This window comes from Leptosomus discolor, chromosome 1, assembly GCF_034619465.1.
Source record: "Leptosomus discolor isolate bLepDis1 chromosome 1, bLepDis1.hap2, whole genome shotgun sequence".
Classification (NCBI taxonomy): Eukaryota; Metazoa; Chordata; class Aves; order Leptosomiformes; family Leptosomidae; genus Leptosomus; species Leptosomus discolor.
This window is the reverse complement of record NC_141391.1, coordinates 93921251-93936641: the sequence shown is the minus strand read 5'-3', so window position 1 is coordinate 93936641 and position 15391 is coordinate 93921251. Positions and strand designations below refer to the sequence as shown.

Sequence of the window (15391 nt, the reverse complement as noted above, 5' to 3'; positions counted from 1 at the left end):
GCTGGGTACACTATACCTGAAACAGCAAACTTCTCGTACAGCCGAAGGAGTGTGACAGAGTCTTCAGATTGTGGCTGTGTTGTGACTGTTGTATGAGGTGCTTGACCTAGAGTCTTGTAAACTTTATTTTTCTCTGTCTTGTATTGGTTCACTTTACAGTTCTCTCTTACATATGTATTTTAACAGCTATCAGGGTTAGCAAATAACTGTGTATTCAGCTCTATTCTATCAAACTCTCATGTTTTTGGAAAACACTTTAATTTTTTGGTGGATTTCACAGCTTTGAAATACAGTGCACTTTCTATTCTAATAAAAGTTGTATCTCTAAAACCGTAAGGAGCCGCTGTCAGTGACATGAAATCATGTATTTCACACATACTTTGAAGTGAAAGGAACTTCTCACGCTATGAAGAAAAAATCTTTTTCAGTCTAATTTTCAATCTTGTGGTTTTATGCCTCCAGAGATTATTTTGAAGATGTAACTTGAAGTATTTTATGTGGGTGACCTGAGATACAAAAAATAGAAGACTATTTAAATCAAATCAGGAGATTTTTACTCAATCTTTATGACACATCTTGAGCATTAGTTACTAAAATTTCTTAAATGCCATTCACAATGTTAATTTTGAAAAGCCAATTCTAGTTATAAAAATCTAATCATTATCAGATTTGAAGTATCAATATAAATCAAGAGACTGGTGATCTCACTAGAAATACTTCCCTTCATCCCATGCTTTCCTCTTGCTAAGCACAAATACACAAAACATTCCACAAGGCTCAGCACACATCTCGCTCACCGGGAGTTCGTAATTGTGTGTTACAAACTCTGCTGGAACTCCAAACACTGTAAGTGCTGGGTACTTGCTTCTCATTATGTAAGCTCTGTGTTGATTCTGCTACAGATGGATATGTGCTTCATGTCCTGGCTTAGTACAACTTTTTTTTTTTTTCTTTCCTGTCACTTATACATTCTACTCACTTCCACATATGTGGAAGTGAAGCATGGTGCGCTATTTTCTGCAGTTTTTGAAAGCTTTTAAATGGTTCTATGATTCCTTATATAGCTGGCTTCACTGCAAGTTTTAAGCAGCATGCAGATTTTATAGGCTAGAGTCCTTACTGGAGATTTCAATGGCCTTCAAGGTGAAAGCAGGATTAGAAACACTAACAGTGATTTTAGTGCAGAAGTTTTGAGTTTTCTTCTGTTACCTTTGTTGTCGTTATCCATATGTTTCTGTCTGGAGAACATACTGCTCTAGTGTGATGATCCTTGGAAAGACAGAGCGAGAGGCAAGACATGCCTTCTGGAAAGTGCACTGTGAAGTAAGTTTGGCCTCTCAAGTGCACAGTCTGTCAAAAAAGAGGATTTTGTATAAACATTCTGTCTTTTAAATTCTAAACCTCACTTATTTGGGGATGTGATTGCAGAGATAAAACTAGGATCAAAATCACTGGAATTTGGACTCCTAGAATTCAGTCGTTGTTCAATGACAAAGGTTTTAAGAGTAATCTTTTTTTGGCTGAGGTTTCTTGATTTTTTTTTTTTTTTTTTTTAAGTCGTGCCCCATCTTGATCTCAGAGCTCATTTTGTTTATTCTGGTATAGCATAACAGTTGACCCATTCTCTTCAGTGTTTGAGAGAGACTTTCTTACCTTAATGTAGCTTTTTTTCCCCCCTCTTTGCTCATGCTGATGCATATGGGCCACTGCTCCAACCTTTTTTTTCAGTTGGGAGAGTGGTTGGAGAGGAACACCACACTGTGATTTACCAGAAGACTTGTCTGTAGCTGTGTTGATAACTGACACTTTTGGGCATAAAGCTTTTCCCTCAGTGAGGGAAAAAATGTCTGTCCACGGCTTGCTTAAAGGGCCGATGCCTGGTAGTGATAAACTACCATTCTATTAATAACATGATCAGGTCCTAAATTAATTTCAGTAATTCTTCTGAAACAGCAATATCACTCAGATGGTTCAAGAATTGCCTACAATTTCTTTGGGAATGTGACCACGATGATATCTTTGTCCTTTAGGTGGCAGCATATGACTTCACTCTTCCAGTTAATGCTCCTTGGGCTGACTTCACTTCGACACAGCCAAGCCCAGAATCTGCAACTTCTGTTGGATCTGCGAAGCACATTGTTGCTCCTCGGCCACAGGCGGTGACTGTGGCTGTTCCATTCTGTAGAGTTACAGCAGTTGGTAGGTAAACTAGGGACTTGAGCAGGTGGTGGATACTCGTATTTGTAGTAATGTTTTTTGCTTGCGTTCTCATTGCAGAGAATTACTACTTAGCTTGGTAATGGTATAATTTGTAACTTTCTTGGAAACTTGAAAAATTTTCAGATTTTGATTTGTATTTTTAAATATGTGAAAGCTAAACTTTCTATACATAATCATGATGTGCTGGGAAAATATTTTGTATATTTTATATATCTAGCTATTTGCCTTATATGAAACTTAGTTTACCGGAACTAATTTTTGTTTCCACTCATTCATTAGTATTTCTAGGCCTTATCATGCAGACCCCAGTATTTAGAGCAGTTCATCTGAGAAGTGTAGAAAAGTAGTATGTCGCTCATACTTTTATTTTAGTCTTACCCTGTCAAAACTAGGAGCTCTGGCTATATTGAAGACTTTAAAATGCTGCTGGCTGGCCCTGATCCCACCTGAGAGAACAGATGGTAATTTAGTCCGTTTGCTTTTATGTGCAGAACTGCACTCTTCTGGCCTGTCAGAGTTTGTTGTTGGCCAAAGTTACAGGCCATTTGCCTGTAGCAAGAAACTGTTACTTTGCATGGTTCTTCTCTGCTTTTCTTAGAAATGATTTGTGGTTTTCTTTAGTCTCCTGTCTGATCCTTATAGTCATGTAGACCTACACATTGTGAATACTTGAATCCCTTAGCTTTCCCCATCTCAGTTTTTAATATGTAGGCAACCGTTTATTTGAGGTGAGACTGAAGTGCTGAGTGTCTTCCTGGAACGATGTTTATATAATATTTAAACATCTTGGGAGCACTAAAAAAGGCTTGGCCAATAAAGTGCATAATGAAGGGTAAACGCAACTCCAGTTTATTAGGTTTTATCTATTTTTTTTTTTTTTCCTCTTCTCTCTGTAGGGCTTTAACTTAAGTCTTACTTTTGAGATCTTTTAAGATACCAGAGAAATCTGAGACACCTTCTTTAGATCTTGTGATGGAAGTAAATTAATATTAAACATTTTTAAATAGATTTAGTTTAAGAACACATGGAATAAAGATAAATGTACATATGTATGTGAGATTATTAGAAAGCACATCTCTAAGTAAAAAATAGTGCATCAATGTGAAATATTTGTAGTGCAGATGTGATTTATGTAACCTGAAGAAAAAAGAAAATTATTATATCCTTTTCCCTTTCTTTGTGGAATAACGAATCCATACAATCAGTAAGTCTGTCTAATAGATGACAATCTTACCTAAATTTTATCACAAATTTGTACTTTTGCCACATAGAATTTCTTCAAAGTACCAGTATAGGCCAACGACAAGTAATCATGGTATTAAAGTGAATACTTTCAATTCTAAGAAATAATTGAAAAAATAACGTATAGCTTCTGTTTAAATTTGAGTGTTGGAATTACTTTCTTATAAGGAATTTTTATTGCCTGGGAGGAGGGAGGGAAGTCTAATAAATGTATTTCACATAATCATACAGATGCAGGCAACTAGCCAAATTATTTTTAGTGTTGAAAAAACTTGATAATTTTATTACGTTGTGACTACTTAAAAATTGTGCCATTGATTAATCATATTGGATTATCACTTTACATCTTACCTAATTTTAGGTTTTATCTTGCAAATTCTAAGTGTCGGTTTGACAAATATGCCTAATTCTCACTACTAGGTACTTTATGGCATGTTTGTTTTCCAGTCCTGTAAAATTTTTTTCCCTGTGACAGCTTTTGTGGTTGACCGGGATTCAGAGTGCACAGGACAATGCAGTTGGCACTTAAATCAATAGCTTATATCCGATGTTTGCACATGGGATCGTTCACCCTGAGAAAGGAATTGTAATAATCTCAGAGCAGTCAACACAGTCTTTTAACTTCAGTGCGGTCAATATGTTTTCAATCCATCATGGATCTTTTTTCAAATTTTTTGAAAAAAACAAAGTTTGTAGGCTGTTTCGGCACCTGGGAAGGAAAGCAGGTCTCTTACTTAAATACTTGTAAGACTTTTCCCTTGGAGACTGCTTATTGGTATGTAAGAAAGCACTGAAAGAGGAAAAAAACCCCAAACCAAAACAGAAAACTCAAGACACAAGGCGTGCCTCAGCCAGACACAAAGGAAGAGGACATATTATCAATGTAATGACTTCATGTAAGCTGACTTCCATTATTTTATGAAAAAAAAAAAAAACCAACCCAAACCATACTTTCTTTTCTGGGGTAGATAATTTCCTTTTTCTTACCTCCTAGTCTTTCAGTCGAACGGTGTTTCCTTGGGCAGGCAGTTTCTATGAGAGGTGAGGACTTTGTGAGTGACGTAGTTGCATATTGGTGGATGCAAGCCAGCAAATTAGGTTCCTACTTTAAAACAATATCAATTTATAGAGTTTATATGCCTGTGCTTCAGAGAATTGCGGATAGTATTGTTGTTTACATAATGTGAGATATGTGATTAGGAAATCCTTTGGGCTTTTTAGGGGGAGAAGAGAATTGATCAACACAGTTCCCTACTGAGTGTGAAACAAACTTGCAGATTTTAATAAAAGGATACTGTATGCTTTCTAGGTTCATTTCCAGTCTTAAATCTAATCAAGAATCAAAATGAGGCTGTGGGAATATACCTTTGTTTTCCTAAATCCTCACTTTGAACTTCATCCCTTGTGATGGTTTCTTTGTTTGGCTATATGAAATTGAGAAATGGTGGTTTTCATAAATTTTTTTTTTGAGTCTTTTCCGGTGATTACTATAAATGCATTCGTCTGCAATAGGAAAATCATGCAGCTCTCTGTTTATAGCATCTTTATATGAAGGAGAGATGCTATATGTCTGCTAGATGCAAAATTTAAATAATTTTAATGTGACTAAAAGGTCATAAGAAAACAGAAACTTAAATATACAGTAACTATGTGTATAGTATGGAAAAATCAGAAAGAAAATATAGCTGTAAAACAAGGAGGGAAACATTTCTGCTAAATGTGCAGAAACAATGATTTTTATGAAAGGACTTTGGGGAAATATTTGTCAAAATGCTGTGTAAACATCTTAATTTTTTTTTTTTTCCAACAGTACTTAAATCACCATTGGAGTTCTCCTCAATGGACTTTAAATTTGCACAGCATTCAAGTGGTATGCATTTCAATATTGCTGATGAAAGTCTGAATTCTCAGGTATGTAATCACAAGTGTTGTTATCGTTATTCTTGGCTGTAGCTTTTGATTACTCAAAAATGGGAAAAGAATACAGATTTGGAACTCAAAATTCAGTCACATTCCGAATATATGGTTTAAATATTTAAAAGTTTTCCCATTGTAGTTTTGTTCAGTTTTTGATTTTATGTTTGTCTTTTGATCCCTGGAAATTTTTCTAAAACTCGAAATTGGGCTTGTCCTGACTGTAACATATGAGAAAGTGTGGGCACCATGAGAAACTGACTATGAATTGTGTAAGGAAAAGCTTACTTCCAAAGATTTTCTGCCTATACTAGTAAACTAGACAGTGACAGCGCAGGAATGAAATTGATGTGCCGTGATGTTCCATACAGTTAAATTGCTGTCCCAGTATGCTGTATGGTACTGATCTGTGCCAACTGGCACTCTCCCAAAAAGTTCTTGGTCATGATTTAGGGCTTAATGGGAAAGAGGCACTAAATAGGATTATTTGGCCACAGCCATTCTGTTTTGGAACACAGAGAATTTGGCTGTACAAATGGAAAACATACCATAACATAATTTATTGTTTCTAATTCCCAGAGGCTTTGTTTGGAAATTTTAAAAAATTACTTTTGGCAATGATGAAAACACTTGAAACTCTTTTTCAAGTATCTTCAGAAACCAATGATAATAGAAAGTCAAGACCTTTTACTAGCTATGGGTGTGTTAGGAGTTGAAAGACTAACTCTGGGATAACGTAATGGAGGGTTGTTTTTTTTTTTTTTCCCCACTGTTGTCTTACTGAACCGAAAGAATGGGTTTTAAAAACCTGTTCTGAACTTCTTGCTTTTTCAACATATCCACCTAGACGTAAGCCTGGATGTCATAAGCTGTGTATTTAGTGCTTGCTGTCCTTCATTTGCATCAGGAAAAACTCCTCACTTCTGTTTGGTTAAGCATTCCCACCATGATGTTTTGACCTGTTTACCTCACATAAATGAGTTTTTTCCATTCTGGAAAGACAATGAATTTGAACTGTGAATACGGTGAGTGGCTGGAAAGCATCTAGTCTGTGCTGATAAGCATGCTTATCTTCTTAACTTATATATATGTTAAACTGGGTTCTTAATTTCTTTCTAGTGCTTCCTTGCTTTCACTCTGATCTGATTGTAAGAAGAACGCTCAGGATAGAGCAATATGAAAAGTATCATGGTGTTTGCTGCTTTTCCTCTTTCATCATGTCCTCCTTTCTCTGCAAATATTTACAGAAGCTTGACCTGAAGAATATATCAAGGCAGCAGTTGATGTGGAAATTCAATTGTGATGATGCAGGCAAAAATATAGAAGACGGTATTTTTAAATTTAGTCAGCAGACTGGATTTCTTGATCCAGGACAAAAAACCAGTATTGCTGTATACTTCTGCCCTTGTAAGTAATTTTCTGAATTCTTCTACAGATAGTTTGGCCAGTATACCATTTTCATAGATTTGTTTAAGTGACTTTTTATCATGAATCATAACTAGTGCTTGTTTTGGTTAATTTCCGGTTAACGTGACTAATGAGCTAAGGAAAGGTTTGTTGTGGTTCTAAGAAAATAAGAAAGCTACAGACCTAACTTGCTGTAACTTCATAACATTACATATAACATATATAACACATATGTATATGTAACTTGCTAACTTGATAGCATTATTTGCAAAGTCTGGTTTGCACATATGACCAAAACTTGATGCTTTATATAACACATGAAAGGCTGGGATAGCTGAATCATTTTCAGTACTGCTCCTTCATGGGCATTTAGGTTGACTGACTTGGATACTAAAACTTTCAAACAGTACTTGGAATGTATGTGAACTTTTTTCTAAATAGCCATAATTTATATAAGAATGGAAATATACTGCCTCAGTGAGATACAAAATCACTTAGCTATGGGGTTTTCTGAGTAATCTGCTCAGGCAACCAGACTCTGAGTAAAAAAAACTAAAATAGATTTCCAACAAAACTTGGATCATGCAGGAAGATGGTAATCAATGACATACCCCAGAAGAGGAACAGCAGAACATGAATATTAGAATTCTACCTTATTCCCTGTCAAGTGTTTAGGGTAGAGAGGAGTACAACACTGTATTTGAGCTGATAGAGTATGCAGCTGATGCCTATGGAACTCAGTCATTTTGATGGTTTTAAGTGACCTACTTCCGGGGCCCCAGCATTCTCAAGAGAAAGAAAAGTTCTTTTGTCAGTTGAATCCGATCCTGAGTCAGCAAGTGAGCATCCCTGTCCTAAAGAAAGATGTTGCTGCTGTTCTTTATGATAGAATTGAAATCTATAACATCAATTAAGCACTGAGAACAATTTAATATAATTAAAAATAAAACAAAATTATAGGTATAGGAATCTTGCCGTGATTCTAAGTAGAAGTGTCTTGCCATGATTCTTATGATAAATTGAGAAGACTGTATTAAATGTTGCTCTGCAAACATGTGAATATGCAAGAGCAGTATTTAATTGCATGTGTTGTTTGGAGTTGTTTGCTGTACTTTAAAACATTTTTCCATTAAGTTTTATGCCTTGCTGGTCGCTTTTGTCTTCAATTTATGGTTGAATAAAAATTACATTAACTTGTGATTTTGCTTCATGAAGTGGAAAAGTAATTAATATATAATGATTTTTGCAGAATTATTTAGAAGGTTGTTTGGTTTAAATTATTTTAATTTTTGTTTTAAGTAGCAAATTCTTACTTTTCTGAAGTATTTCTTTGTACATATAATACATGGAAAGTTTCTGACCCAGTCAGTACCTGTAGTGCAGTTTTTACACTTCTGAGCTGTCCATGAAGTATCCTTTTAGGAATATGTATTTAAATTACTCTAAATTATATATTATTAAAAATTAAACTGCTGAAAAAATGTTAAATGCCATTTACTATTGGAAAGATAAGCACAACTATTTGAAGCATGTTTCTGGCTTTGATGCATCACTTTGTCTCATTTTCCCCTACGTTCCTCCACAGTATATTGCAAAAACCCTGGTTTTTGGCTCTGAACCACACGTTTGTGAAACAACTATAAAAATGTACTCAATGCAATAATGATTTCTTTTTACTAAGTAGGTTTTATTTTGTACTATTTGTAATCCTTTGTTTTGGAACCAAAAGATGCGATCTCATCTATGCAGCTCCATAGTCAGCTTTTTGTGATCATTTATGTAGGTTATCAAAGTAAAATAAAGAGAGATGAAAAATTTTGTTAAAGACTTTGTTTTGGGAGCAATATGAAATAAAAAATCCAAGGATTCTGAGTGAATGGAAAATATTGTCCCAGGGTGCAAGAAAACGCTAGAATGTAAAAATCAGAAGGTGTTAAACAGTGGGTGCAGGATAAGAAGATTGGACGAAACACAGAGAGCTATTGTAGGAGAAAAATCTGGAACTTATCTCTTTTCAGATGTTCAGTTTTCCAAAGTTTTAGAAATAGGGACTTTGAATCTCAGTTTACTTACGAAGGCTATGAGGATCCACTCGAAGCATGTCTGGAGAGTGTGTCTAGAGAGAAGAAAGGCTTTGGGTAAACTTCTGAATTTTGAGAAAATTGAGATGCAACTTAGAGGGAAGATAGGTTAGTGAAGTCAAGGAAGAGGAACACATTATGACCCCAGATCTGTGGCGTAAGACTGTAGAGGAAAGAGGAATGGAAATATAGAAGGCTGGATAGTGAAAAACAAACACTCACAACCTTCTGTCATTCCTTGAGATGCAATTAAAAAATACACATGTAGTTTACTGTAACTTTCTTTTAAACATTTTTCTTCCTCATAAATTTCTACTTTGCTTTCAATAGGGTATAATATTTTTTTCTGCAGTATTTCAGATGATAAAGCCTACAAAACAAGTTTGAGGATGTATTCTAATAGATATTTTTGCACAGATATTTGTGCCTATGGTTAGAATAATCATGGATCATAGTAAAACAATCACTGGTGAAGAACACATAAACATTTTTGTCTGCTTTGAATTTGAGAAACATTTTATAATAGGAGATATAATAGCTGCATTTAGCATTGATTAGGTAAATGTATATAGCTTGGAAAAGAAAATTGTTCAGAGCAATATTAGACTTGGAAGATAAGAAGAATAAATCTTTATTTCCAGATATCTGTTCATTTTTAGGGCCTGGATAAGCACAGGATCTCATTTTTGCCACCTTCTAAGTACCACTCTGGCATTTAAGAGAGGAAATTTTAAAAAAACTTGTAATACTATTTTGTGCAGCAGCTGGAGAGGGATCAGGCGATAATGAATAAGTGAAATGATGATCCATATGATGGTTGTTCTATTTAGGTGTTTATGTCATGAGAATGTATTAAAATTGCTTGCGTGTTGCAAAGACTGTGAAACAGAGAACAGCATACATATAAAAGGCAGTATTTTTAATTACTGAATAAATTGTATGTGTAAATGCAGATATGCATATACAAAAATGACTGATAAATAATTGTCATTTGAAGTTATTTGTATTTTTACTGTTACCATATCTTTTATTTACAGAAAATCATAAATAACTGTAAAAATCAATTGCCCTTAATTCTATGTTCTAAGTATTTTCCCATGATTTATAGCCTACTTGTGCTACACCGTCACTGAATATAATTACTTTTTCTTGTAAAAGAACATTAGATACACCAAAATCCACACAGGAGACCTAGTTAATGAATATGGTGTGCTAATCACATTCATAGACTTGTACAGTGAAGTTGTCATATGTGGGGGTGAACAAACCTTAAAATGAACTTTGAATTAGAGTAATTTGTTTAAATATGCTGCAACAATTATAATACTGAGTGTGCAAAATGCTATAGTAAGCTACAGTGTTAAATTAAATGCACGAGTTTATATAATGTATGGTAATACGATGCTAACTGTTAAAGTATACTAAATTTTGTAGAGATTCTCAACAACTGAAGATATAGTAATATGATCCTTTTCTGTTGTACTATAGTATAATGCATTAACAGTATATGAAAAATTTTACTATATCTTATTGTGATATGAAAAAACTTATCTGCGACATAGTTAAGTTACAATAGATCTTTCCTCTGGATCATGTTTAGAAAAATACTCACGAATGCACCCATGAGTTACCAGTGCCCCTGGTAAGATGTGATGATTATGTAATGGTCACAGATGACTAGCATGACCTCCATCTTCTAGTTTGGTTTTTTTTTCCTGCAACAGTAAGGTATTTAATAACTATGCCTTTTAACAGTTTCTGTAGAAAAATATTTAGTTTATTTTTGTTTTATTTTTTTCTTCATTTTTTTGTAGGGCTTACCTTGAAGCTTTAACTGTCTGTGACTTTTCTGCTTTTCTTCATTGGCACTGTCTTGGTTTGAAAAGACAGGTGTCTGTGGAGGAAGGCAGGAGCCTCCCTTGAAATGGAAAGTGCAACCCCCTTCCCTCCAAATTATTATAATTTTGAAAGTAACGGGCCTTCAGGCAAAGATATGGGGAATAGGAATAACAGTTCTTTACTAATATATATATATATATATAACACAAGGCAGGGAAAAACAAACAACCCCCTGGTTTACACTGACAGAGTCAGGAATACAACCTGACACCCTGTTAGGGTGGCAGTAGCAGTCCGATAAGATGCTGGCTGCAGTCCTCCTGAAGCGATGGATGTAGTTCTGTGGAAGCAGCGATCAGGTAAAAGAGTCTGGTCTTCCTCCGAAGGTCCAGTGGTAGGTAGGTAGCTCTTGTCCTCTGGAACTCCAGTGGGGGGAAAAGCTCCTCTGGGAATCCAGTGGAAGAAAGGATGCTTTCAAAATCTCCGTTTTTATTTGGCATGGACTGCTTGGCTCCTTCCCCCCCCCTCCCCGGGCGGAGCATCTCACAATGAGATGGTGAGTCGTGAGGCAGTTCCTTGATGGGCCATTAACAGGAGATAGCCCAGGAGCGAGTTATCGCTGGGTCAGGCGATAAGGCATTGTTGTGCCCAGTAACAGGAGATCGTCCAGAGGGGGGAGGCAGGGAGCACCGCCCCACCTGGTCTCAACAGCTCCTGAAGATGGTAATAGAATATTTTTTTTTCCTTTTGGCACATTTTACACTGTAACCCAGGACAGGCACCCATTTATGCTGAAAGTGTATCTGTGCAATAAGGCTTGAATTATCAGAAAGTCTAAGGCAATTAAATGGAAAATGTTTATTTGGGAGACAACTGTAGGAACTGAATAACAATCTGATACAGACTTAAGAGAGTGAGAAGAGCAGATGGTGATTTTACTTTCTCCCTACACACTCTCAAAAGATCAAAAAACATGCTGTGGTACGGTTAAGATTTCTGGGGGGAAAAGTAAAAATATAGAACTGTGCTGCCAGAGAGGGAAAAGGAATATGGACATACTTAAAGAAGTGGTTGTTTAAACCAGCTTTTGCTACTAGTTTATGTTGCAACTGAAATGGGTAGAGTGGAAGGTGTGGGGACTTGAAATATTTTTCCTCCAGAATTGTATGAGCAATATCGGGAGGAGAACTTGTGTATGTGTATACTGACTTTCAGCAGAAATGTAATCTGTTTATGTTTCTATTAACAAGGCATCTGCATGAAGTATAGTCCCAGGATAGCATGCTAGGGAGTTAGGCACTCTGAACTGGATGGGCTTTCTAGTGTAAATTAGACTGAAAATGAAGCAGCTAATGAATATATGCACATATGTACTTTGAGAAGTTGTGTTCCTTTATTCAGAGTTTTTTCTAAGGTGAGGCAATGAATGCTGATTTTCCCCCAATACATCTAGAAAAGACAAAGAAGATATTTCTCATATACTTCTACACACTTTGTTAGCCCTTGGCAAATTTAGATTGGCAGATTTGTAAATACCATCAAATCTCCCTAAGGAAAATTTTCACATCTGCTGGACTGCTTATTGTTTGCCCTATAGAAATTAATGGTGGTATGTCAGAATGGTAAGAGCAGCACAAGCTTTGACAGTAGTCATGAAAGGTGTGATTAATGGAATAAACTCATGACTTCAGCTGTTAGTTCAGGACATAATTCTCATTAATTTCAAAGTAATTTGTTTAACGTGAAATATCCTGAAAACATTGGTTCTAGGTATTACAAACGAATGAACAAAACTTAATGAGTCATTCACTTTTTTTGTCTTTGTGTCTGTTTAAAATGAGGACGGTATCACAACATTCTGGCTCGTTTCTGATGTATGCAATAGATTACTGGCTTCCATATCATGCAGAGTTTTGATGTTAGTAAATGTGTGGAGCCACACATAGGATGATCAGTGACGCAGAACAAGCACTGTCCTGCCTTCTGAGTGAGTCATGGATTCCACGGCAAACAGACGTGATCGTGTAGTTAATGGATTTGTTAAAATTGTTATGTGCGGTATGGATGAAAATTTTGTATGAGGAAAGCTTAACGCTATTCTTTCCTAACTTTGGAGGTTTAGCTTTGGAACTATGGCTAATACGAATATTTTAAAATGCGAGTTAGTGAAAACTGCTTATTCTTTGATACTGACATATGCTCCACTAATTTTCTTCTTTCATGGCGTTCCATCACTGTGGCATTTATTGGTTATGGCCTTTCACTTTCCTTTGCCATATGTCGTACATAGGTATGAAGATAGGATACCAGAAATATGGTTTAGTTAGAGCACAGATGTAAGCCAGTAGACTGTCTAGCTCGTATATAGGAGTAACTTGTATAGAACATCTTTTCTTACAAGCATGTCAAAAGTATCCTGTATGTCTCTTCATACATCTCCAAGACCTTTTCTGATGCGCTCTCACCTTTCCTTCATAAAAGGGCCAAGTGCCAGAAAAGGGTGTGTTCTTGCAGTATCAGAACCTAGAAGCACAAGCTTCTTAGCCTTCTCAGCAGTACTGTCTCCTAAAATTGATTTCCATTTCACAGGGAATTAGCCAGATGTTGCAAACATTGCACCAAGTTCCCATTTAATCTGTTTTTTCACTTTGCCAGTTTCATGTTTTCTGGTCTGAAAATGGAGGGATCTGCAGGCCATGTTCTGGTGAGCTAACAGGCTTCCATGAAGCTCCTCTGCTATCATCTCCATGATGAATGAAACAAAATATTTTGAAGACACTAGGTTTTCTTCTTTGTGTTTGTAAACACTGACAGCTCTTTCTCAGGCTGTGAAAATAATTATCTGAGCTAATCTCAGAGGAGCTTGTCACATGTATTTTGTTTGCAGTGACACATGTATGTGCTCTTACACATAAAATACAAAGTTATTTGTTTTGCTACCTCTTTCTTTCTTAAATATTAGGTGAGGATGTTTCCATACTTACTGATCTGATGAAAAAGAGGAATCAAAGGGAAAGGTGTTTTTCTTGAAAATTAAGAGATCAAACTTTTTGCTTTGTCTTGCAACACATCATGTGGATTTCTTTCTAAATACAAGAGGTGCTCATTATTTAGCCCTCAAAATTGTTGATTTTGTTAGCTCTTTGGCAGGTGGGAATGACTGAAAATTTGGTAAATGGCACTGCATGTTTGGAACACCATTTTGATAGTGTAATTGTGGAAGTAAGCACCTTGCTCCCCATATCAGTGAAAGAAAACGTGCTTTTCCATCTTAGAGAGAACTGCCTTGAAGCAGTCAGCAAGGTGGCATGAGAAGAGGCAGAACACAAGGAAAAGGGAGATGGTCTCAGTGGAGGGCAGAACCTGTTCTGCTGGCTTGTGTGAGGCTAACTTGGCACTACAGGTTTTAGAGTCATCTGTCAAAATGTAGCGATTGCCATCCTAAAAGGCACCGACTTGTTCTTGTCTTAGCAGTCAGATGCTTCAGATATTTATTCCTTTATAAAATTAGCATTCTCTGTGTTAGTGTAATTTATAATACGACTGCAATTCTTAGAATTCTGCAAAGCATTACATTCATGTTGCATATAAAGGAATATTAATACAATAAATTAAGAACTCGGACTTTGAAAAATTTGACAAATTAAAAAAGACTTCTGTTTTGCTACAGGCAAGTGTTCTAAGCTTTCTTAATAAATACTTCTGATGCAACATTTACTGAATGTTAAAGCAACATTTTGAGAAAGAAAATACTGAGGACTTTTTTATGTTTAAAAAAGGCAGAAAACCCCACAATAAAACCAGAAACCAAACCAAACCCTCTTATTATAACTTTTTTAGTTGCATGTATTTATGGTAATATAATTTTATGGTTTTTTTTCTTTTGATTTGGTTTTGGATTTTTTTTTCTTTTTATCTTTTTAACAGCTTGTCCTGGGACATATGCATCTGAAATGTCAGTGTGTCTAAATGATAATTCATCACGTTACAAAATAACATTGTCTGGCACTGTGAAGTCACCAAAAATAAATTTTGATCCCCCCTTTTTAATGCTGATGCCAGTTCCTCTGGATGTGAAAACTGAAACAGACCTCAATATAATTCCACAAGATTATTTAAGGTAAAAATCTTAAAATAAGTTTATTACAGAAATCCTGAATAATGCTTGGTTTTGTTCACTTCTGAAAAAAAGGATTAATTTTTGTTTGTGGTTAGTGTTAATTTTCTGCTCAGTAGAGGAAAGGGCCTGCATATTTAAGAGAAAATTAATGTAATTAGTATTACTGTACATTCAACAAGTGCGTGTTCTGTCCTCAAAACATTCCTGCTTCAGGAAGTGACCATCTTCTGATGTAATCACTCTGTTGGATGCTTTTAAAATTACTTTAAATAGCAAAATTAAAATTAAAAATTAAGAGAGTCCTGTTGTTTGGAAAACTGGTGGGATTGTGGGTTTTAGTGGGCTTGGTTTTTGGTTTTGTGTTTGGTTGTGCGTTGTTTTTTGGGGGGAGGGGTGGGGGGAGAGTTATGGGAGGATTTTTGGATTTTTTTTTGTTTTGTTTTTCCCTTCCTAAGAAAGATTTCACTAGTGAAGAGGACAGCATAAATGCTTTCATCCTGTCACTTAATTTAATAAATTATCCATATGTTTTTCATTTTGCTGTCGATCACCCTCTTTATCCTGTTAT

The 15391-nt window shown here is 35.7% G+C and overlaps 1 protein-coding gene across 1 annotated transcript in view; it reads left to right on the top strand.

Moving 5' to 3' along the window:
- CFAP47 (cilia and flagella associated protein 47) overlaps nucleotides 1-15391 on the top strand; it is a 345415-nt gene that overhangs the window by 43931 nt on the left and 286093 nt on the right. Inside the window, exons 22-25 of the mRNA XM_086482089.1 lie at nucleotides 2031-2199; nucleotides 5273-5373; nucleotides 6624-6783; nucleotides 14631-14823. Of these exons, the coding sequence (XP_086338215.1) occupies nucleotides 2031-2199; nucleotides 5273-5373; nucleotides 6624-6783; nucleotides 14631-14823 (623 nt within the window). The remainder of the gene's footprint in view (nucleotides 1-2030; nucleotides 2200-5272; nucleotides 5374-6623; nucleotides 6784-14630; nucleotides 14824-15391) is intronic.